Genomic DNA, 23,034 nt, shown 5'->3' on the forward strand with positions numbered 1-23,034 from the left:
ATTAGATATGACCGTGGATTGATTGGAAAGTATAGCGTTTTAAAATACTGAAGTATTTACTCTAGAACTCGCTTTGTTCGATTCGATCCCTTCTTTGCAATTTGCAACCAGATGTTCGGTATTAAAAACTCTTTAGTTCTACCAAAAATTCATCGTATGACTTTTGTTTATCGCATTATTGCACTCCATGTTAACAAACTGTACTGTTCGAAAGAGGAGCCTGAAAATTCGGACACATTGTAAAGAAGCGTTATGAATAGTTTCAAAGTTACAACAACACAAAGAACGAAGTAACAAGTTTCGTTTATCGGATGCTCGAGTGATCCATCGAATATTTTGCTGAGTGTATAATTGAATAATAACGGATCGAATTCAGTTATTTACGGTATACAAGTTATATTGCTGCGTCACCCGACGAACACTCCTCGTCACGGTCCGGTTGCATCGCTCCGATGCCGAAGAATGTGGATGCAGCACCCTGTCGATAGTATCGAAATTTACTCACGAGAATCCATTCGGCATTCCCACGAATTTATATAATAAGTTCTCGTTTTATTCTATAGGAGGATTTGGAATTTACATGGAATCTGGCAATTCCTGACGAAATAGCAAAATATTACCAGTGCTGCTCATGTCGGCGATACATTGGAGAACAGTGTCCGTGGTAGGCAGCTTCAGGGCACTACCTAAACCGATGCCGGTTGATCCGAGAAAGACAGCATCGACCCACATCCAGAGTAGACAAGCGGAGAGTTGTTTTGGACAGAAGAGCAGAGCTCATGGCTCGGTCAGTTGGTTGTGAGACGCGAGTTTGGCAGGTCGGGTAAGCGTTACTCTCGAGGACGATAAAAGCAGGATCGTAAAGGAGGAAGAAACGCACGCGGTCACCTCCAAGTCCTTTGAGTCTCTTTACATTCCGTTCACCGTGTCGCCCACGAGTGCAGTGCAGAGGTGCCCTGTTGCCATTATATCTACTTCTATTCCGTCCACCGTTACGACGGCTGCGTTTGTCCGCAAGTTCTACTCGGATTATTTATAACGTAAGTAAATGTAGGCATTCGTGTCTCCGGCAGGAGGCTGAGAGGCTGGTAGGTACGGAAAAAATTCAGAACGGTCTAATGCGGATCGGCCACTCGAACGAGCCAAAGTGAACGGATCGCCGTACGCTTGCTGCAGGTGAGTGCTAATTATTTGTTCACTTTAATTCCCTGAGGCGGCACCTGCCGAGATGTAATCGAGACAAGAAATCTCATCGTTCCTCGATCCGAGTTCAGTTGTAATCGTTACGTGAATCGTGAATTCGATAAACCCAAAAAGTCTATCACGGTTCACGGTACATCGTTACGATGTTACACCGCGCTCTACGTTTTAGATTCACGGCATACAGCCAAGCCTCCTTGTTACGCAATTTTTTTCACATTCAAAACTGTGTTCGACTTGTAACGAAAAATCAGTGAAGACTCTATAACCATCGGGACAAAAGGTAACCTGCCTCATTGATCAGTGGTTCTTACACGCGATTCGAGAGCTTCTAGAACTCTTGGAAACATTTCCGATAACCTTTTATCTTAAACTAATTTCAAAGTTCGGCTGACAATCAACCGTTGGTCTTGAGTTCATACTGACCAAAATCCTATCTTACCGATCTCGACTTCTAGGTACTGAAAACAACAAACACGAAGTACTAACGATTAAACAACTCGAGTAGGGTTACTATCTCAGGAACCTCTTGTTGTTTACTCGTTCCATAATACACTTGACTCTCTAAGGTATTGCTGAGAGGAGGAAGGTGTCCTCGATTCGTATAAAATACCAAGAAATTCCATCCTACCGCGCGGAATAGCATTATCAAAAATGTGCAGACACATTCACGCAAAGCGATCACGACGCATTGTGAAATATCAATCGATCGAATTTGGCAACTATAACAGGAATTATTGTCCTGTTTATACCGGCATACATCTTAACGTTTGATCTAAAGCTGTAACGAGTATCAGGATTGTCAACAGCTCGTACATATCCATACCCACTTTCACCGCGACTTGAAAGCGATTGGCGATCAATCGTCGATCTATCGTAACAATCTTTGAGGCAGGGTTAAGATACAAAGATTTTTAATTACCCGCCTCAATTGCACGCGGAGACATAAGCTGTTCGCCGTACTGTCCGGTAGTACGACGCTCCTTATGTTCACCGTAGTCGACGCTCTCTTCGACAGGAGCCGAGCACGCGCCTGCGGAACGCTAAACAAGGAACCGGTAAGACGTGAAAGTGCATCACGTCCACAGCAGCACACGTCGTGAAGCCGAGCAGAGGTACGGACGTGTTCCAAGACACCTGGACACGTGAGAAATTCACTGTCGCCTCCCGGTCGAGATCCTTGGAAGTCAGGACTTCCTCAGCTTTGGTCCGACGAAGCGTGTGGCCGACTGACCGACTCCGGCTGGACACGACTACTTGAACTCAGTTAACCTGCCGCTCGACTGGACACCTGCCACCCTCTTCGATTAAAGGTACGATTATGGAACTGATCCTGAAAATATACCTCGTGAATCACCTTGTGAATTCTATCGCATTATTAGTGTGGCAGTTGTAGGGATGAATCGATATTACAGAGTTCGTGGTTAAAGTCATGAGCCAAGTTCCAAGTCGTCGTTGTCAGGAAATCGTGTTCGAAAATACTGTTCATCTCCGGAAGCTTTTTGCGTGATATTGAATCTGCGCATTTCTGTTCCAGGTCAATCGAGCAACGCTTTGCTACGGTGGAAATCAAGAGGTAAGAAAGGAAGACGCGCTCTGTAACGGATTAGCGTCGGGCGCGAGGCTTCTGGTGCTACCGTGGTTTCTTGTGCGTCTACGTCGACAGACTTGGAGAGTAACCGTTGATCGAAAGATGACACTCGGCGGAGGTGAGCCTGCCGCTAGTCAGTGACCGAGTGAAGACTTCACTAACGATATAAGTGACCGAGTGCAGACTGGCGAGTGCATAGTCGTGCACACTTAGCGATGTGTTTCTTGATGCGATTTCCCACCGCGTTAAGTTATTTGTAGTGTCCTGCCGCAAGTGCAAACTGTTTTCTGTGCGTCGTTGTTTCGCACGGAGTGCTCCTGTTCGCCGAGTGGGACTGAGGTGAATTAAGATGACTGTAGCTGTGGAGCACAAGCGGAAAAGCTCGTGGGATTCGAAGGTAAGTCAAATTGCATTTGACTCTGTTTGGAAGAACTCCATTTTTCATGTGAAGGAGTGCAGCTTGCATCGATAAGCTGCAAGAACGGTGGAGTAGAAAGGGTTGAAATATTTTCTTAGCCAGCCGCACCTTAGCTCGAGAAGTCCTGTTGCTTTTCGAATTTGCATACAATTGAACCATCGTTCGGATGCACCAGACGTTCATAATTATATTACTTACCGTGCGGTGATGCGCGTTACATGGCAATTCGCGAAAAAAACGAACCACTTACTTATTCTGTATCATTTGTCTTTTGTGAAGTAGAATCTTCATCCATTAAGAAAAAATCGTACTTGAGATCTAAAACTGTAAACAAACAGTGGATTTACTCTACGTATTACAAATTGTCTACCACGTTTCTTTTGATATTCTCACTCCTGTGGTCAGTGAAAGCTATTTCGCGAATACAGAGTTTACGTGACCCAAACTACCACGACACGTTTGTTAATTTTCTCAGAAGACAAGTGGGTACAGAGAACTACGGGACTCAGATTTTCCGCCGAGTGAATTTCGCTCGTTTGAAAACTCGCCTCACGCCTAATGGTTTTTTTTTTCATAATCGACGTTATTATTGTCGGCAATTTGTTTTTTCAGTCCTGCATGACGCTCGCGGAAGGCTTCGTAAACTTTCTATACAGATAATTGAATCCCGAGATTTTACCTAGCTGATATTATAATTTCCCCTCATTTTCTCTCATTTGTATTACGGTCATTGAGTAGCTGTGAAATGCCCGTATGTCTTGGGAAAGAGATAAAAATCTTGATCGCTGTTTAAATGCTATCATTTTAAAGTCAAATTCGGGTACCTATCGCGAATCGGGGTAAGCCGATGAAAAAGTCACTGACTTCTTGTGCCCAGCTGTGAGGTTCGTGTTTCACAGCAGTTTTATCACACGTTGTACATGCGCTAAAAGAATATTCAAATTTAAAATCCGAATATACTGATTGCTCGGAGAGTATAAAAACTGTTAGAGCTGTATAACATCACCTGCGACTATTCCAAAAGTAATTATCTACATTTATTTTTCAATTTTATGTACGCTGTATCCCAGCATGAAACAGCTGCATGACAGCTGTTCATAAGCTGAATACTGTTATCGAGTAGGTAGGTAGGTGACTAATTTTGGCTCTTGTAGCAATATAACATTTGTTTTACCAACTCTCGTTTCAAAGCGTCGAGTTTGAGTTAACTTTGACAAACGAGTCAAATTACACATCATTTTTTAAGCCCACGATAAAAAATAACCTAAATGAGCCATGGCTTACAGGCTTTCGTTTCCGTTTCGACGGACATTTACGTTGAGATGAATTTCTCAGAAAAGTCGACAAGATCCGGACTTTTGAATTGGACTCTTGACCTTATTAACAAAGAAAATGTTAAGACTACCATAGACTTAAAAAATAACCGTATCGTGACTATATGATTTATATTTTCCGAAGTTGAGTCACGCCGGTAACACAGATGAAAATACTCAGTCACTTGACAATGCCCGTGTGTAACTGAATGCAATAAAACTGATTAAAAATTCACCGTGACGCGGAAACGGTGATTGACATCACTGAGATCTGCACAATCGAACGGTCGCCATTCGGTTCCGGCCTCGCCTTGGCGATTATACCTCTGAAAGCTGCCTCCATGGTGCTTCGCTCAGGGACAATGCGACCTTGTTCTTCGACGACCTCGCAAGCTCGAATACGTACGCACGTACTCTGCAGTGGGTCACCCACAACGCGGTTTTGCGCTGCGGAGCCGCGATTATCGCCTCGGGGTTGAACAGCCTCGCTGACATCTGCTCAGAGGCTTGTTTTGTGATACCGTTAACTTCCTCGACGCCGCCCAGTCATTCGTATGGCAGTTTCGAGCCGGGACACGCCGTGAACCCGATATCCTCTGGGCGCTGCCCCAATATCTAGATCCTAGACTCTAGCTGACGACGACGGAGTCTAGAAACTATCGGTCGATTCGATCCAGATCAACGACTCACAATCGAGTCGCTACCCTGAACTACGCGCGTTTTTCCATCGCCCTATGAAGTGGCGTGGCATCTCAAGACAAGCTATCTGCGAACATGAAGTTACACACCTACGACTGAATAAAAATCGTCTTTTTTTTTTTGCGTGACCCGCACGACGCGAGCACTATAACTGGATCCAGGGTTGAAATACGGTGTTAAAAGACCTTACGCAACTTTTGGGCAACGCAGAGCGAGAGCCTTACGACATTACGTATAATGCGATTCTTGACACGGAATAGCGCGCATCGATTTGCAAGTACGGCGATTGAATTCATCCTCGAGATGTAATTTGCTTGATTATTATGCTCGTCTGGAAGGCAGTGATGCGACCGCTAGTGCGTGAGCTGTGACCAGTCGTCATCACTGATGGCCAGTCGTGATCTGAGATCGCAGCAGAAAGAAATCAGTGAGGAAATTATCACGTCCGGCGTATCGCCACACGTCTCCCTCATCTCATCGCACTCCCACGATCCATGCAAGTAATCTTATCGCCTCATTCCTGTCCTCCTATTTCCATCCTGGTTAACGCTACTCGCTTTTTGCCGACTCTGCTAATTCTATTCCCCACCATTCCGATTTTACGCACCTTTCGTCTACCCCTGCTCTTTACCAGCTCTTGATCAGTCCTATTCCAATGTTCGTATGATCAACTTCAACTCTAACTTCCAAGTGCAACCTCAGTTCCAGTCTAAATAATCATATCACTTATTCCCAATCCAAATCACCTAGTTACGCAATTACACATTTCTCAGTTCTAATAAAGCCTTTAGAGAACCAGAAGGTACACCTTCTTCGTCTCATTATCACTCCTTCCATCGTTTCCGGATTGCGAACAGCGACGGGACCGAACCCGAATCACCCAAATAACATCCTGGGTGGGTATAGAGGTGATTCGATAACCGCTCGTCGAATCAAACCTCCTCAGGCCCGTAACAAAATAATGATTATTACCATTTCGACACAGATTACCGACCTAATAAGTAAGAACTTCGGTACTTCTAACTTGGAATATTGCTCATCTCAGAGACACTGTTATTACCCGGTATTGCACATCTACCCGATCATTTGACTTGATGGGTAATCAAGAAAGCTTGAAATTGCCTAGAAAAGCCTTTAAGAAATCCGGTGAATTTAGATTTCCACTTTCACATCCGTCTTGCTTAGTCTTTAGTGTACTTTTAATCTTCTGGTTTCTTACACTGTGCTGTATAAGACGATTGGTTAATATTCTTCGCTGCTTTATAGTATACGTACGATTTCGAGTGGCGCTGAAAATTTTCATTTCAGGCGGAAGTTTGTACCGGCGTTTCTAGTTTTTGGTGGGGAGGTACCTGGTACAACACAGACTCGAGAATATCGTACCCAGCTGGTTGATTCTTTCGTAGCTTTTTACCCTCTTATCTGGCGTCGCTGTGTAGGTTGACATTGAATTCTACTTTCGAATCCTCATCCAGCCTTGAACGTTCACATTCACCTCCAGACAAGTGAATTGTTCCTTAGTTAGTCGTGTACACTTACGTCAAATCAAACGTATAACATACCTACCGCATTTCGGACACTTGGGTTTTTGTTGGTTTATCTACGAAGATGAAAAAAAAAAAATGAAAAACAATCCTTATTCCATATTTCCTCGGTCCGCATGGTTGTGTAATTACTGATGATGTATTCTTGACGTGTGAAAACACGAAGAGGAGAAGAATGAACGATAAATTTTCGGAAAATATGTACTCATCAAGTTAGCAAGACATATCTAACATTGTATAACATTAAACAAATTAAACAAGCAATATTGTACGTAGGCGTGCAAGGACCTGATGAAAAGAAGAGACGCGTCCTTCTTGCACGGAGTTGTCGCATCGCTTGACCTTTTTGCGTGGTTGCGTAACCGGAGAGAACTTTTATCTCCGCGGTTGGCTGGATAGATATCGAATGACAAGCGGCACCTAGAAGCGTATAAAATGTGTACGTGTTACCCTAGATTCTCCGCATGCAAGTGCACAAAGAGATCCATGATGCAGCAGCAGCTGTTGGACGCCGCGCGAAGTCGCTCCAGAATCTTCAACCTAGGCTTGGGAGTGTGCCGGAGGCTTAGAAATTTCCTAACAATGCCGAGCCGCCGACACCATTGTCTGGGATTCAAGCAAAACCCATCTCGCGGTATCAGCACCGATACTTTCAGCAATAATTCCCCGACTGATTCTACAACAGCACGCGCATATAATTCTCCGCTCCCAAATTATGGCTTTACGCGGTCACCGTATAAGTCACGTACTTCTGCGGGAAACTTTCAGCGCAGATACGGTTTAGAAATCGCGCAAACAGACGTGGTAAAGCGGAGAGCTGGGCGTATGCCGTTAAAAAAATTTTCAGGTAAAATGTTTATTGTAATAGTCGTCGGGCAATCGCGCCCGCAGCAAGAGGCATTGTTCAAAACCGGTCGTATATTTATTTGAGAAATCTCACTGCTCGGTATTACAATAATATATCGCTGGCACGCGATCATCCCACTCCACCGCAAAAACATGTGCTCGCACTCCTCCACGGGCAGCCTCTTACTTTGAATTACATTTATATTCGGGCTGATTTTCTCATGGATTAAAGATGTAACCGACCTTACGCAACGTTAGTTAATACCAATTATTCCCGAGTCTACTTTGCCCGAAGTAGGTATAACTACGTAATCTCGATTCTTCGCCACTCGACATCTCCCGCAGGATCCATTGTTCCTGCACATCTCCGTGATTCCCGACAGAGCGTCTAGACGCGGCGCAAAAAATTATCCCAAATAAGAAATCACGAGGCAAGCTTCTGTTCTTCGGTTTTCTCACTTTTACCGATCAATCTCGATCATCCGAGTCAGTCACGTCACGATCACTTACCGAATCGATATGTATCCTCGTGGAATGTCGCCTCTGAAATCATGTCGAGCGATTCTCACAGTCAGCTACGACCCTTTAACTCTCGCATACTTCATTCGCGTGCATATAAAGAGCACGCGTGGTTTCGTGCAATCGCTTTAAGATGTTCGCTGACTAATTAAATTTCGTCTGTTTTTCACGGGCATACGTAACCCGCAGTTTTTGAAGTATCTCGTAACAATCAAGAGCTCTCGGTGTCTCGAGCTTCCGCTTTTTTGCATGATTGTGTGCATAGTTACGGGATTTACTCGGTTTTTATCCCAGAAACCAAAGTTTCAGTTTTGTTCTGGTCGAATCGTAACGCCTCATAAAACCGTCTGCGATTAGCTTTGCAAGTTGAAGAGTCATGCTTTTCATGGCGGATCCGGAGCTACTCGATCTTTGAATGACTGTACACACGATAGTATAATTAAAAAATAAAAATCATGCTTGGCCCAGTTTTAAACCGTCTGTGTAATTGAGTGAAATTAAAGAATGACGAGATGAAATCAGAGCGTGTCATTTCTCCCGGAGACGTATTCCACTTACAATTAGAAGCCGACTGGAGAAAACAATCGCAGTTCGTGGATCGGGAAGCGAACGTATACCGATATTTTTTTAAATCAATTCCGGTTAGTGGGTGGAGGGAGTGACGCAGAACCGGGTAGCCTGACGGCTAATTGACTGTATCTGCAATAATGTAATGCAGCTTTGGCTCGTTTTTCTCGTCGTTAAAGCCTGCGCTTGAGGCTTCGAAGCGCGCTATAGACCAGTTCTATTGTCGAGCAAAGCTGTTTGTGGACATCGAAGCATTCAGCCGTTCCTAAGCACGCAGCTTGCAGGATACGCGTGTAATAATGCATGGAAAAACACCCCGAGCCCAGCCGAGATGACGTTTGATAGCGAACCCGCTAAAATGTGAAACGACTCCCTGCGACCGTTACAAAGTTTAAATGGACGATGACACGAAATGATACGACCTCCTTAATTATACATAGTCTTGAACCCGCCGCACGTGGCCTTTGGCTGCACGATGCTTGTGTATACGGCAATTAACGCACGCACTAAAGAGGAGAGAAGGAAATAAAAAATGGTACGCCATTCGGACGACGGCGTAAAATTTGTTAGGAATAAGTGCAATTTGTAAAAATTTCATAGAACTCATCGTCTTTTACTGCTGCCACAGATATTGGTACGCGTGTATCGCGTGCAACGAATATTAATTGTCGTACTACTGTTATTCCGCGGTGATCTAGATCCGCGAGTTCTCTTTCGACCCAGTGATATTCGAGTTCCAAGAAGCGTTCGCAGCCTCCCGGAATTACTACGACGAGCAAAAGGTAGAACGGTTGGGAAAAGTCGATTGCCGATGGTCGAAATTGAGGAGGAGTAGAATACACCCGCATGGAGCTAGAGATATTCATCCACCCACTCTCCGAGGCCATTGCTGCAGAGTTTCGCTTGAGCAACTCGATGCTGCTAAAAGACTCGAGCGTAGTTCTTGCAATAAGAAAGCACTCTGCATCTACGGACCAAGCGTGTGCCAGTCGTAACATTTCATCGCTTTAGGGCGTGGGGCTTTTTCCTCCGAGGAATCGATGTGCTTTTGCTGACCCGGCGAAGAATGCTTCTAAAGTTACAGGCGTGTCGATGATACCGCGTAGTCTCTCGGATCGTGGAATGTTGGAAAAAGGCGAAAATACTCGGCCTTTTTCCACCATCAACTTCCACTACCAACTTAATCGTGGGATTCCTTGCTCAAGGATTCGTTCGAACTCGAATGAATGCCTTTTTCAACCAGGTTTCGCAACATTCGATCGCCACATTTGGTTCATTGTCAGTCGTACGTAAATATCAGCCGGCTCAACGAATCCTTTCACTCGCTGTGCACCTGTAGTAAAAAATATAATAATCGTCGATTTCACGCCGTCGGACCGTCGGTAATAAATGAATTGTGGTTGTAGAAAATACCTCGAGTCGCTCGCGTTGAGACACGGGAAAATTTAATGGCAAAGATGTACAAGTTGAGTTGCATCAGTGAGAGAGTAGAGTTTTTTCAACAGTAACGCCTACGTGGTTAGATGTAATATACCTACCTAACTACCTAGAGAAACTTCTATACCGCAGAGGAAAGTTTAACGCCGTTACGAGAAAACCTATATATACGTACAAAAAAGGTATTAAATCCGTAACACCGCTACTTTACTTGGTGTTTAGAATTTATTTGCGGATATCTCGCGTCCTGTGTATACATAGCCTTTCATTTTTGCATCAGTTACAATAGCATAAAATATTGTAGAAAGTTTTTCTTTCTTGGTTCTCTATATTTTTTTTTCCGAGTTTTTTTTATTTTTTATTTTTGTGCAAAATACTAGGGCACGAAATTCCGAATCAGATGTAACGGAGTGCTCAAAAACTTTGCTGAACACTACTATAAGAAATTAAGATACGACGATCAATATCATTTATTGCAATTACAAATCTAAAAGGCATTTTGAGAAAAAAAGCAAAAAAAACAACGGGGTACCTACACGTTTGTCAAATTATTACTTATTTTTTTTTCAGATCTCAGTGAGCACGGTGAGCACGCGTCGATTCAGTCGAGCTGGAACACCAAGCTCGATCTTGTCGTCCGACAGCGACATCAGATTTACGAGGAAACTCGGCGGTCAGTATCGTTGCGGATGCTGCGTCCTTGCTGCCTTTTTGCTATTCCTGCTATTCGCCGGTGTTGCGATTTACCTTGGATGTGAGTACGAGGTACCTTAGGCATACCAAAACGAAGTAGGCTGAAAGTAGTTCGATTAGAAGTGCAACCTCTCACCGACTTAATGTAGCCGCGATCTTAATTGCGGCTGAGGGAAAACTGACTTGGAGCGAAACCGCGATTCTCCGATGTCCCGGTTGGAAATAATGTTTTTTTATTTATTTATTTTTTTTTTTGTGTAATTTTATTGTTTCTTTATGTTCCTCCACTTTTCACGCCGTTATCACGCGGGCGAACGAATCGGTGTTGAATCAAAGAGAAAGAGGGGGAGGAAGGGAGGGAGAGCTATAACGGACCGCACACCGAGAGAAATAGTTTCTAATTTATAGGGTATCAATTAGTTTCTATTCACAGAGGAATTCACGGTGCTAAAACACTCCGTTAAAGTGCAACACGATACCGCGCATCTTACATTTACATATATACAATCACACGTAATATGTAAGGCAAAGTCAGACTTACACATAAAGACTATCGCACTCGCTTTAGAATCGTGTCTAACGGTACCCGTTTACCTTTCTAACTGCATGTCAATACGAACTCTATTATCCTTAATTGATTCACTCACGTGATTATTCAGCGATACGCGAGGATTATGCTGTTTTGCGATATATTCCCAAATTGCCTCGTGAATTAACTGCGGTTTTACGTCACGCGTTAGCGGATTTATGCAGGAAATACGTTTCTGATCAAGATGCGTTATCGTACCGGTATCTGGCAATCGCGCTAGCGAATGAATTCTACCGTTTCTCTTAAAATTAACGGAAGTTTGCGAATAATAATAAACGAAAAAAAGTTAATAGCATTCGTATGAAAGTAATATCAGAAGACTCCGCGATATTACCTGTGACTAGAGTTCAATCTCAATTAAACGTTACTGGTACGTCAGGGTATACAGTTAGATTTGAAACGATTTTCACGGCTGAAACCGCATTAGTGTGAATTTATCTAATATTATTTCGCAAGTGCAGGCGAGATGTTTTAGCCGATTTTTGTCCGCGGTCTCCCTTATACATATATACTCGCTATATGTACATAGGTACCAGCAAAATTGAATTATTACATCAGACAACAAAACGGTATTCAAGTTTCTCAAATGAGTTGTTACCGCACATTTACCGAGGCGGGTTACCGTTTTCGTGCGGAGACCGCGAGGTTCGTTCAACCATCGGACGTAAGCCACGAGCGACTCGGCAAGTCTCGAATATAATTATTTCCGCGCATGGTCGCAGGAAATGAGCGTATGGCATGCTTTTTCGATTCAACGACTACTCTTAGAGATTATACGAAAAGCCCAGAGCACCGGAAGCGCCCATTCAGCCGCTGTGCCACGCTCCAAACGGCTTAACGGGTTGACCGATTTACCGATTTACCGATTCCCGCCTCGACGCCGATCATGTAGCGGCTCTCGTCCCCGCCAATGACGTGCTTCGTACCCGGAGGCGGCTGACCGAGGGAGAAGCGTCCTTGTCCAAGCCTCGGCGGTGACCTCACTGACCCACAACGTGCTGTAAATTTATGCCTGTGGCATCGTGATGTTTTTTTGGATCTGTTTTTACTTCATTTTTTTATTTTTCTTTTATTGTCTGACGATGCCGTGTCTCAGTGGTTTGTAGGCATGAAGGACGTTGGTATCAAATTTACAAAAATCAGCTTCGAAGCAGAGAAAACTGTACTTCGGTAGGTACAAACGAAAGCACGGTGTAAATTCGGGTTATCCATTGAAAGTACGGTAGCTGCATCGCGTGGAGTTCGTAAAGTGAGGGACTTTTGACCACGGGTGGTTGGATCAACCGGTTTTCACACTGCAAAGCCTTGAAAAATTTCATAAAATTATCACTGTCAGAAGTTGTGCCATCTTTGAATTCAGTCGTAGACTAGGTGATCACTTTTTACAATTCTGTTGAGGTCGTCCGAAGTTTTCTGACGTCGCTTGCGAAGTTGCGATTGAACAGTAAGGTGTACACTTTGATCACGGAATGGGCAACCCGTCAGAACTTTGTGTCAATAACTGCATAGAATGATGAATCGTTGAGCGATTGAATGATTTGAAACTGCATGAGGAACTTCGAGCGAATTCGAAAGACCTTTCACCAAGTTGCATTATACGCGCTTTCAAGAGTGTTTAACGCTTCGATTGGCACAATCGTGTTTATAGAGTGTGAAGCGATCAAGGATGGTGATTATTCGCTATACTGGTTGCTGTTTTTTCTCCCGTTTTATTTTTAATCATTCTTTACGGAATGATGTCGAGCATAAAATTGAGGTTTACTTTACTTTCAGACACATTTCTCAGCGCGGAACCGCCCGGAGACCAGGTATTTTTGGCGACGTTCCGTGTCGTCGACGGTGATGTTTTTGTCAGCGATTTAGCGGACCCGTCCACAGAGGCCTTCCGTATTCGATCGAGAGAGTACAGAGACCGGTTGAATCTCGTGTTTAGAAGAAGCACTCTGAGGCTCTACTTCTTGGCCACCGAGATTCTCGCCCTAGACGGGTGAGTCTATGAAATTATAAGAATCCTCGTGTCGTTTTTTTCTTTTCTTTTTTTATTTCTCAACGTTTATTCGCGGCTTCAATATCCATGAATCCTCATTTCGCAAGTCTAAATTGCCCGTTTAGACTGCAGGATACCTACAATAAAAAACGGTCAACAGAGTCACCTTTCACCTCAGCCGACGTTTACCTAATTGATTGTTGATGTTGAACGATTCTTTCTTTCTTTATTTCTTTCTTCTTTGTTCTGCATTTTGATGGATGCATCCTGTCGAATACTCGACTCATCCTGTATTTTGTGTACAACTACTTTCTTTGTGTCCTGTTCGGTATTTAACAAACTCTTTCTCTCGCATGACGAAGCGTAAGGCACCGTTACGCGCTATCATCATGAGTCACTTACTTGTCGCGAGGAAAAAATTTGAGCCGGAATACGTTGAACAAAAAAAAAAAAGATCTCCTTTTTCTTTCTCCCTCGTTGAACGCACGATTTAAAAACAGACTTTCCTCCAAAACTTTCTCGTTATTTAACACATCGTTCAATCCACTCAACCACCGATAAAACATCCGTAGTGGATTGCTCGATTACGACACTTATATAGCTTACCTCAATATTGATACTCCATTTGCATAAATTCGGTAATAACAATTTGGCTAATTCAATCTCATGGGACAAATCCCGAGCAATACGGAGACGCTTGAGTTCAACCATTCAATTCGCGAATAATTCCGTCAGGTTCTCTCTCATCGAGTGCCGCTTTCCTATAATGCATGCGTGGTGAAATTACACCGCTATAGTTGAGGCACGATGCAGATAAGAGAAACTGCCGGGGTGTGTCATAGACTCTTTTATGGAGCATCTTTGCCGCTCAGCTGGTCGATCCCATCTTCGCCGCTTACCGCACAAGCTGCCGTGCGAAGAATTATCCGGATTAAAAGCGGAGAACGGCAACGTAGAACGATTCTCTTTTGGTTCCAGTGTCGACGGCCGTGACCTAGTGGTACACTTCGACGTAAGATTCGATCCTCGGTACCGTACAATAACTGCCGCTGATGTGGCCGAGGTTCTTGCGCAAGAGATATCCCCCGGGTCGCCCAAGTACCTAGGAAACTTAACGGTCGATCCGAAGAGTGTCGAGGTGCAGGAAAGTCGAGAGGCTCTCACTGCTCAGGTCGTTCTACAAACTACCGCCTCCACACTTCCGCCGACAACCACACCTCCGCCCCCGAGAAGATGCTCCAAGCTTGGTCTCGGATACTGCAAACATCTGCCCTACAACGTCACTTCCTATCCCAACGTCCTGGGGCATCGGTCTCTTCAGGATGTTCAAAACGACGTTATCGCTTTCAGGTGAGAATTGGGAAATCGGTTGAGGAAAGGAGAGCAGATGGTATTACGATGTTGACCATTCACTTCGATGCTTGGAACAAAAATTGTTGATCACAGTAGAGGTTGACGGTAGTGACGTGAATTCTTCATATCTGTAAGAGTTCTGAATTTTTGTTGAAAGGAACTGTGGTGAGCCTTGCATGAGAATCAAGATATCTTGTGCAACCAGTGAATTTTGATTTAAATGCGACCCAGCCTTAAATTCCATCCCGAGTCGATATAACTGTAATACTTGCTCGATAGTCACCTTGTGTCACCTTGTCACCTGTAGAGCGAGGACGCGTTGTGAATTTAGATGCTCATTCATCATGTAAATGCGTTTGTTTTACTAATGTACATACAAGTTGTAACGCTCTTCCATACAGAGAGCTCGTCGACGCTGAATGTTACCGTCTGGCCTACGACTTCGTCTGCCAAGTATTACAGCCGGCATGTTTGCCGGGTCCGCATGAAGACAGACTCCATCTACCTTGCCGGAGTTTTTGTCGAGAGTTTTGGAATGGTTGCGGAAATCGTCTGCCGGACAGAATTCGCGACGCTTTGGACTGCTCCAATTTCCCCGAGTACGCTGGTCCCGGAAGCTGCAGACCAAAACCGGGTAAGAATTCGGTTTGGAATTTGTATAAGAATCCGTGGAGACAGTAAATATTCCTTTTCTCTTCCAAGGTAAATATTTCCCCGTAGGTATGGGCAAATTCCTTTTCTCGAATGAAAATAAAAATTCCACCGACGCTTGTATGACCGTGAGTCGTAAAAACCTGCCGGGGGTTATCATTCTGATGAGGTGAAAGAAAGGTCAATGAACAGGACAGCGACCCCGGCAGGGAAAGTCGATCTCCATCCAGATATACAAGTCTTACACATAAACTGGACCAGTTATAAAAAAGTTTTTCTTTTTGCATCTCCAAAAGTGCTTTCGTTGATGTCTGAAACGGCATTTTATTATTTCGCTTTCGTCAAACTTGAATGATACAGCTTATACAACACGTTTCACGGAACACGAAACACGTTTTAATGCTTCTTATTCTTTTATAGGCTGTGTTCAGGATCTTCAGGCCAAAGCACTGTCACCTCGAGTATGCGACGGCATTATCGATTGCCCTGATCTTTCCGACGAAAAAGGTTGCTCGTACTGTCAAGAGAACAGCCTCCATTGCGGAATTGGAAGAGTTTGCATACCTCGGAGTAAAAGATGCGACGGAAAAATCGACTGTCCTAACGGAAGCGACGAAAAAGACTGTCGTAAGTAAAAAAAAGGAATCTTTTACGAATGATCGTAACTGTGCAGGATACTTTGTCAGTCCGTTTTAAGTGATAACGCTTCTCTCCTTTTCTTAACGCAGTTACTCTGGCCCCGAATTTGAGTTCGTTGAGATTAATGCCCGCGGATACCCCGCATTATGCCCAGTACAATCGAGAGGGTTACGTGATATTCAACGAGAAGGGTAGCATTGGAAAGCTCTGTACCGAAAACCTGAATTCAACTCTCCCGGCGCCGGAGATGGAGACGGTGCTCCAAACAGCGGCGAGCTCTCTCTGTACCTTGTTGAGCTACACGTGAGTTTTCTACTCCTTATACCTATCTGACATCTTATTTGTATTCATCTCCTGTCACGATCTGCAATTCAGCGAACGAATGCCGAGGACACTGCAGCATTTCTCTTGCCTTGCCATGTTCTTAGGATAAACGTATCATCAACCTTTCGAATACCATCCGCGATACATTGCTCGGGTCCTTCTCGCAGAAAGTCACGCTGCTTGGACTCTTTATAGACCTACAATGTACTGTAGCCAACAGTGTCGCATTTGCGGATGTACAAAGGTCGCGGATTTTGAAAGTCGGCCAAATTACGACGAGAAGAAAGTAGCCTGATGCAGTGGGGTGGATTTCTTTTCCAATGATGCTCGAAAAAGGATGACTGAACTACAGATCAATTTTAAAGTAGAGAAGCGTGAAGTTTTTGTCTCTGACCACATGCGACTGCGATTTCTTGAAATACTTCGACTCTGATACCGGTCCCGTATCCTCTGTCGAATGTTGACATCACCTTCAAAAATGATCTAAACATCCTGTTTAATCGGCAGGGGGGTCGAGTCTGTAGAAGTGAAGATAGACGAAGAGGACGATGTGGCCTACGTGCACATGGAGGACCCTTCAGCGTCGGAAATCACGTTCGTCCGTGCTCCGTGCCCCAGCAAAGAGGTCATGTACGTGCGATGTTCGGAGCTGGGTAAGCTGCTGGAGAAGACGAGACTCTCGAGTTTCTAGAATTACCGGTCCCATTTCATTACCGTCAATTTTCATCGTCAGCTTACACTCGGACGTTTAACATCCGTTCTTTCAGAGTGCGGGATTCAGGCCCTCCGTGGCAAGGGCAGAGTTCAGAGTCTGGGCAAAATGGCAGCCCCCGGTGACTGGCCCTGGCACGTGGCGCTTTTCAAGCAGAAGGTTCACGTCTGCGACGCGACCCTCGTCTCGTCCAGTTGGCTCCTCACAACCGGTACATGTTTCCAAGGGTACGTGACTGTGTTTGTCAGCGATATACCTGATTTACAACATCAGGACGAGCACGTTACAGGCTTACATATAATTATCCCGAGCTGTTGATCACAGCCGCCACGGCCATTCGTCGCTCATCAACGACTTTTGTCTGTTTTATTACTTTCACGAAATTTTTTCCACCGCCAATTATGGCGACCTTGAAGTTCTTTTGTGCAATTTCGGATAATCATCTCTCAGGCAACCGAAGGCTGAATGGGTCGCCCGACTTGGTACCGTCAGACTCTCGAGCTCATCGCCGTGGCAACAGGAGCGCCGAATCGTGGGGATGGTCAAGTCGCCGGTTGAAGGAAGCGGCATTGTCCTCTTGAAGCTGGACCAGCATGTGGCTGCCTTTTCAGACTTTGTCAGACCGGTTTGTCTGCCCTCGAACGAGGACCCTCTCCCGCCTGCCGGTAACTCCTCGTGCAACACCCTCGGCTGGGCGAGAAACCGTAAGAATTTAAAAATCTGCAGCATATTTCTCGACGATCGGTACACTTTAAGAGATACGGACAAAAAAGATCCTGATAATCGCTTGGAAAATTGAATAAAAAAAAGTTGAACTTCACATGAAAAATAAGAGAGGAAAAAGAAATCGATGACTGACGAAACACCTCGAATCGTCCGCGAGCCGCGTTCGGCTTACCGAGACTTATTGGTACATACATTTCGTAATATTTTGCTCTACCTGTTATACCAAACCTGGTTAAATATTTATCTCCATACGTGTCGCGCTTTCAAAAGCCTCCTAATTATATTCTGGTTACAACACCGTAGCTGAGAAGCGAAGAAAAAAAAACATAGACATGCACATGTAACATATAACCGTACACAATAACGGGTACAAAAACAACAGCACTGAAAATAATTCAATCGATCCATCGTATCGGGTTCGTAGATAATTAATAAACTGTGAGGTGAACAAACTTGCAAAGGAATTTCAATGGGAGAAATTCTAGAGAGGAGAAATGTATTTTTATTTATTTATTTATTTTTTTTTCCAATATCTTGTTTGCCTATCGGCACCCGGTAATCTTCCGTTACGAATTAGCTTGACCCTACGGTGATAATGAACCGCTAATGGTATAAAAAGACGTTATTCGTCCTAGATAACGTTCGTGTAAATACCTATGTATATAGTTAAATCGATTCCTCAATTTCTTGTCCGTATAACGCACGCACACATGTCCATACACGCGTGAGATTTCTTTGAATAATCTCGACCAGCCAACTCCGCCACAGTACTTATACCTACCCAGTATCCTCGGCTTGTTTAGCGAAGCATAATTAAGCCGCGTGTGAAATTCAATCTTTGCGTAAACAACGCAACGCCTCGCATCGCCTCGCATCGCCTCTTATGTCAACCAGTTTTAGCCACTCAGCGTGCTGCATTCGCAAATACCATACCATAATGCAGGTATAATTTTCACCAGAGTCATATGCGTCATTCTCATGTCGTGTTGAAGAGGAGATCTGAGAAACGGCATGAGGAACTTATATCGCTGCGGTAACATTCGACTCGATCCAATTTCAACAAATCCTCTTATTATCAACAGGTGACCTTTTGCAGAGGGTGCAGCTCCAACACAGCGCCATGCCACGATGTGAAAATATCAGCATAGTTTCGATGAACACCGTATGCACCGAGGCAGCCTATTCCAACGACGATTGCAACGTGAGTGTGAATTACAGCAATAGTACGAAATGCACACGGGAATTGAACAAAAGTTTCACACGTTCGAGTTGGAATTGCAGATGCGACGAGTGAATTACTGTCGAGAATTAATTGAACGTTTTACTTCGACTTGCAGGAAGAAGAGGTGGCCGGAAGTCCGATGCTCTGTCTCCTTGGCGACGCTCGAAGATGGGCTCTGGCAGGTGTTGGAAGCTGGAGAATAGCGTGCTCTAAGGCTGGAGTCGAACGGCCGAGACTCTACGATCAGATCTCGTCCAACGTGGCGTGGATCAGATCGACGATAAGCTGAATTTACCGATTCGCGCTGACGATCGGTGATTATGCTTGTGTATTTATAAATAATTGTATTTTTCGTAGGATCCTACGTCTCGACGCTACCGGTTGATCGCAGCAGCTTACCGAAGCAGCGCCGCAAACATTATTAGGATATTCGTGCGTTATTATTAATATTATTACTGTTATTATTATCATTAGACTTTTTTCTCAATTTCTACACGAAGTTGCGTAACTTTGATTAGGAATTATATCCTCTGACCCTTTGAAATAACGACTGGTCTAAGCTGCTGCTGAAATCAACATTGTTGTAGAGTAACAAAATGTGATAAAATCATAGATCTGCATTGTCACGTCTGAAAAAGAAATTTGTTTACTTTCTTATATATTTGAAAATATTCGCCTACATATTTGAGACGTGGCGCTGTTCAAAATGTAACTTGACCTTCTTTAATCGTGTACAGTTTTGATGAAATTGTAAATACTATTATTATATTAATCCTTATTCTATTCACATTTTATATTTAATGTTACCTCTTATCGTACAACTAGCCATATCTATACCCGGTACGTCTGAGTACAGTTTAGTATCAGATGGATCTACGTCTGGCGGACTTTGGATCACGGCTATGTAGGTATCGGAACATGTATAACGTGTACAATGCACTGTCGCCTATCGACGTGTCGTCTAATCTATATAGCAATTAGGAGTGACAATATTATCGTGAATTAAATTAGAAAGTAGATTTTATGCTCTAGTATGTCGGCCTGAATTCTTCGCATGGATCGCCTTTCGGCCTAGATTGCAAATCCCCGTTTATTATTTCACACTACTACGCTCGCCCCGTGTTTTCTAATGCCCTGCATTATCTTTGCTCTTTCGGGAAAGCCAAATAATTTAAACGATAACGATTCACGAGAATAAAACTTGAGACATTTCATCTGAGGAAAAATCATTCCATATTCCTCGACCCACAGTGCTTTGACCTTCAGATTTTTATTGACAAAAAAGTTCACAGCCGTTAATATTTTCATTACGTATACTCATTGTAATCGTAAGGCTTTCGCCTCATGTTTAATTGTAAAATGTGTTGTATAAGGTACAATTACCACTTATAATGACCGTATTTATTTTGTTACCCATTCTAAAGAATAAAATTCTTATTTTAGTTACCTTTTCTTTTCAACATTTCATCAAAATGAAACTTACTACATCGGTAAAAACATTGCAAATACCAAATGGCGGCAACACACACAAAGAAAAATAAAACTAATCAAAGACTTTTTTGTTCTTAGTACAAAATTTGAGCCCAAATCCTTCGCAAGGACAAAGCCCCTGTGTGAACTCTCGAATGTTTATTATCCATTCTACGATCTGACTTGCTTAAACACAAAATTATCTACTTAAGTTCACGCTTATCAGTTTTCAGTGTTTTGTAAATATCTACAGTGTAGCCCGTTACAAGATAAGAGATTCAACGAAATCGAGTCGCTTCTGTTTGATAACCAAATTCTTTCACGTTTGAGGCAACGAACTCGGACGATTGCGGCTCGGTGCTTCTGCATGCGTTATCTTACACCGTAGCAATAATAGCTTTGCTCTGAGCATTCTCCGTATCCCGGCACTCACGTACGGCTAACGAATCTTAGCGGGCAAGTGGAAAATTAGAAGTGGGAATGAGAAAAGTAAGCAACGCGCATGCACCGTCATCCATATCACATGTAGCATGACTGTACTGTTCAGTAGTATTCTGACGAGTCGATCTCTGGGCAACTTCAGCTTTAATGTGATCAACAAAGCTTGCGCGTGCTTAAAGTCATCAACGGGTTTTCGAGACAGCATGGTAAGTTAGCTTGCAATGACAATTTTGCATTCATTTCGTTTGGTTTTAGCGCACCTCAATTACATCGATGCTCAGAGATTACGTAATCCATTATTTTGACAGTTTGTTGATTTTGAATTTTACTGCTGCGATGGTTCAGAAGTTTTGGCATTAATTGAATGGCAAAATTGACTCATTGCTACAATCTAATTATTGACCTCAATTGATAAAAATTGCTATCGATGTGTGTACGTGAAAAAAAAATTCACCGTCGATTGATGTTATTTGCAGCTTTCCCCAAGTTGATAAAGACCTTATGTAAGATAATCAGTTCAATTTCCATCCACAATAGGAGACAGCTTCGGACTTGACTTATATTGAGGTAAAGGATGACAATCCCCTCGACCTTTTTAGAGAATGGCAACAAGAGGCAAAGAATTGCGCCACCGTAATGCCGGCGACTTTCTGCTTGGCCACTCTGTCCAAGTCGGTGAATTTTTATGTTCGATGAAGTTGTAATATCGTTCTAGGTGTATTACTATCAGTGAAAGATACAATTTCCCTTGTTTTAGAGAAGGAAAAGTGAGCGCTCGTAATCTGATACTCAGACGTTTAGACGAAGACGGTTTCGTCATGATGACAGATAGACGGAGTCGGAAATCACAAAACTTGGTAATAAACGTGGTTGAATTTATTATATCGAATTATCATAGGCAGATTTAATTGAGACTTATTGTGTCGTGACATACCGTGAACTTTAATTAACTTACGGGTCACGAAGCAGATTCAATCCAGTCAATGGAATCTTTTTCTCAGTCTAATCTTAAACTACAAACTTCTTTGTATATAATCTTATTCTCCGCAGAGCGAAGTGCCATCAGCAGCTATGTGTTTTTTATGGGCGTACAAAAACGACACTGGAGAACACGTTGCACGACAGGTGAATACCGATTCGAGTATTTTTTATTCCAAAATTTTCTGTCATAATTCCACAGCAACACGATCGTGATAAAATCACGCTTCTTTTGCGGGATCCCAATACCATAGTTTGTTATCATATTTTCGATTGGAGGTGCGGATAGAGGGTCCCGTTGCAGAAATGAAAAAGGAGGATTACCAGGAGCTGTACGACTCCGAACCACTTCCTTGCAAAATACGATCCCACATCTGTCATCAAGGCAAGAAGGTCGAATGGGACGAACTCAAGGCTTCTCATGACCGAGTGATGCAGAGCGTTGTAGATGGCAAGACTGATCTACCGATGCCCGATCATTTGTAGGTTGAAATCCGCTCGCGAGTAGCTTGGCAGCATCGCTAGTTTAGTGGTGATTTTATAGGGAATACTTTTTTTAGTGTCGCCTATAAACTGGAGCCTTTAACGATGGAATTCTACGGCCAGCGAGATCACCTGATCGCTGATCGCGTTTCATTCGCCAAGGATTCGAAAACGGGTGCATGGAATCATCACCATCTCGCAGCCTGAGAATCGAAATTTACTCTTTGTTATGCTCTATATTATCATCGTTATCTTCCAGCGTGAAATTATACAAAAAACTGAGCAGAACGTGCGTTTAGTTTTAGGATACAAACCATTTTGATATACATATTGCAAGAATTTATTTTTATGACCTAGATTAAAGTAGTCGTATACCTGATTGTGAGACTTGGAACTTGATATTATAGATATAAACGAATCACAGTGTATATTATATCAATGGGCTCGTTTACTGTATTTGTATGCGGTATAGTTTTCTACTGTAAGGCACACCCATCGCCGACAAACTTGCTTTCTTATTTTTCGAAAACGACGCTTGTCGCCCGTTATCTTCAACGTTGAGATAAGCCCCATCTTTAAGAATTATTCAGCTGCCTATAAAGCCAAGGCACGTCTGATCCTGAGCTAAATAA

The 23,034-nt window shown here is 43.4% G+C and overlaps 2 protein-coding genes across 3 annotated transcripts; both read left to right on the forward strand.

Moving 5' to 3' along the window:
- The first annotated feature begins 820 nt into the window (after window positions 1-820).
- On the forward strand, window positions 821-20,476 carry LOC124175387 (atrial natriuretic peptide-converting enzyme). 2 transcript variants are annotated; one of them, XM_046555593.1, is made up of 14 exons: window positions 821-1,040; window positions 2,219-2,513; window positions 2,738-3,188; window positions 10,705-10,888; window positions 13,190-13,403; window positions 14,382-14,753; window positions 15,158-15,390; window positions 15,828-16,034; window positions 16,136-16,349; window positions 16,878-17,023; window positions 17,138-17,309; window positions 17,533-17,786; window positions 18,891-19,009; window positions 19,146-20,476. In XM_046555593.1, the coding sequence occupies exons 3-14, from the start codon at window positions 3,141-3,143 to the stop codon at window positions 19,317-19,319; spliced, it is 2,337 nt and encodes a 778-aa protein (XP_046411549.1). In that variant the 5' UTR covers window positions 821-1,040; window positions 2,219-2,513; window positions 2,738-3,140; the 3' UTR covers window positions 19,320-20,476. The 2 variants fall into 2 exon arrangements, with proteins under 2 accessions (XP_046411549.1, XP_046411548.1); XM_046555592.1 differs by having other exon boundaries at window positions 965-1,176.
- Window positions 20,477-20,993: 517 nt separating this feature from the next.
- LOC124175388 (pyridoxine/pyridoxamine 5'-phosphate oxidase) lies at window positions 20,994-22,841 on the forward strand. Its single transcript, XM_046555594.1, has 6 exons — window positions 20,994-21,147; window positions 21,479-21,612; window positions 21,699-21,798; window positions 21,992-22,066; window positions 22,199-22,401; window positions 22,480-22,841. Exons 1-6 carry the CDS (start codon window positions 21,031-21,033, stop codon window positions 22,607-22,609), a joined length of 759 nt encoding a protein of 252 aa, XP_046411550.1. The 5' UTR covers window positions 20,994-21,030; the 3' UTR covers window positions 22,610-22,841.
- The last annotated feature ends 193 nt before the right edge of the window (window positions 22,842-23,034 follow it).

Source organism: Neodiprion fabricii, chromosome 2 (assembly GCF_021155785.1).
Source record: "Neodiprion fabricii isolate iyNeoFabr1 chromosome 2, iyNeoFabr1.1, whole genome shotgun sequence".
Classification (NCBI taxonomy): domain Eukaryota; kingdom Metazoa; phylum Arthropoda; class Insecta; order Hymenoptera; family Diprionidae; genus Neodiprion; species Neodiprion fabricii.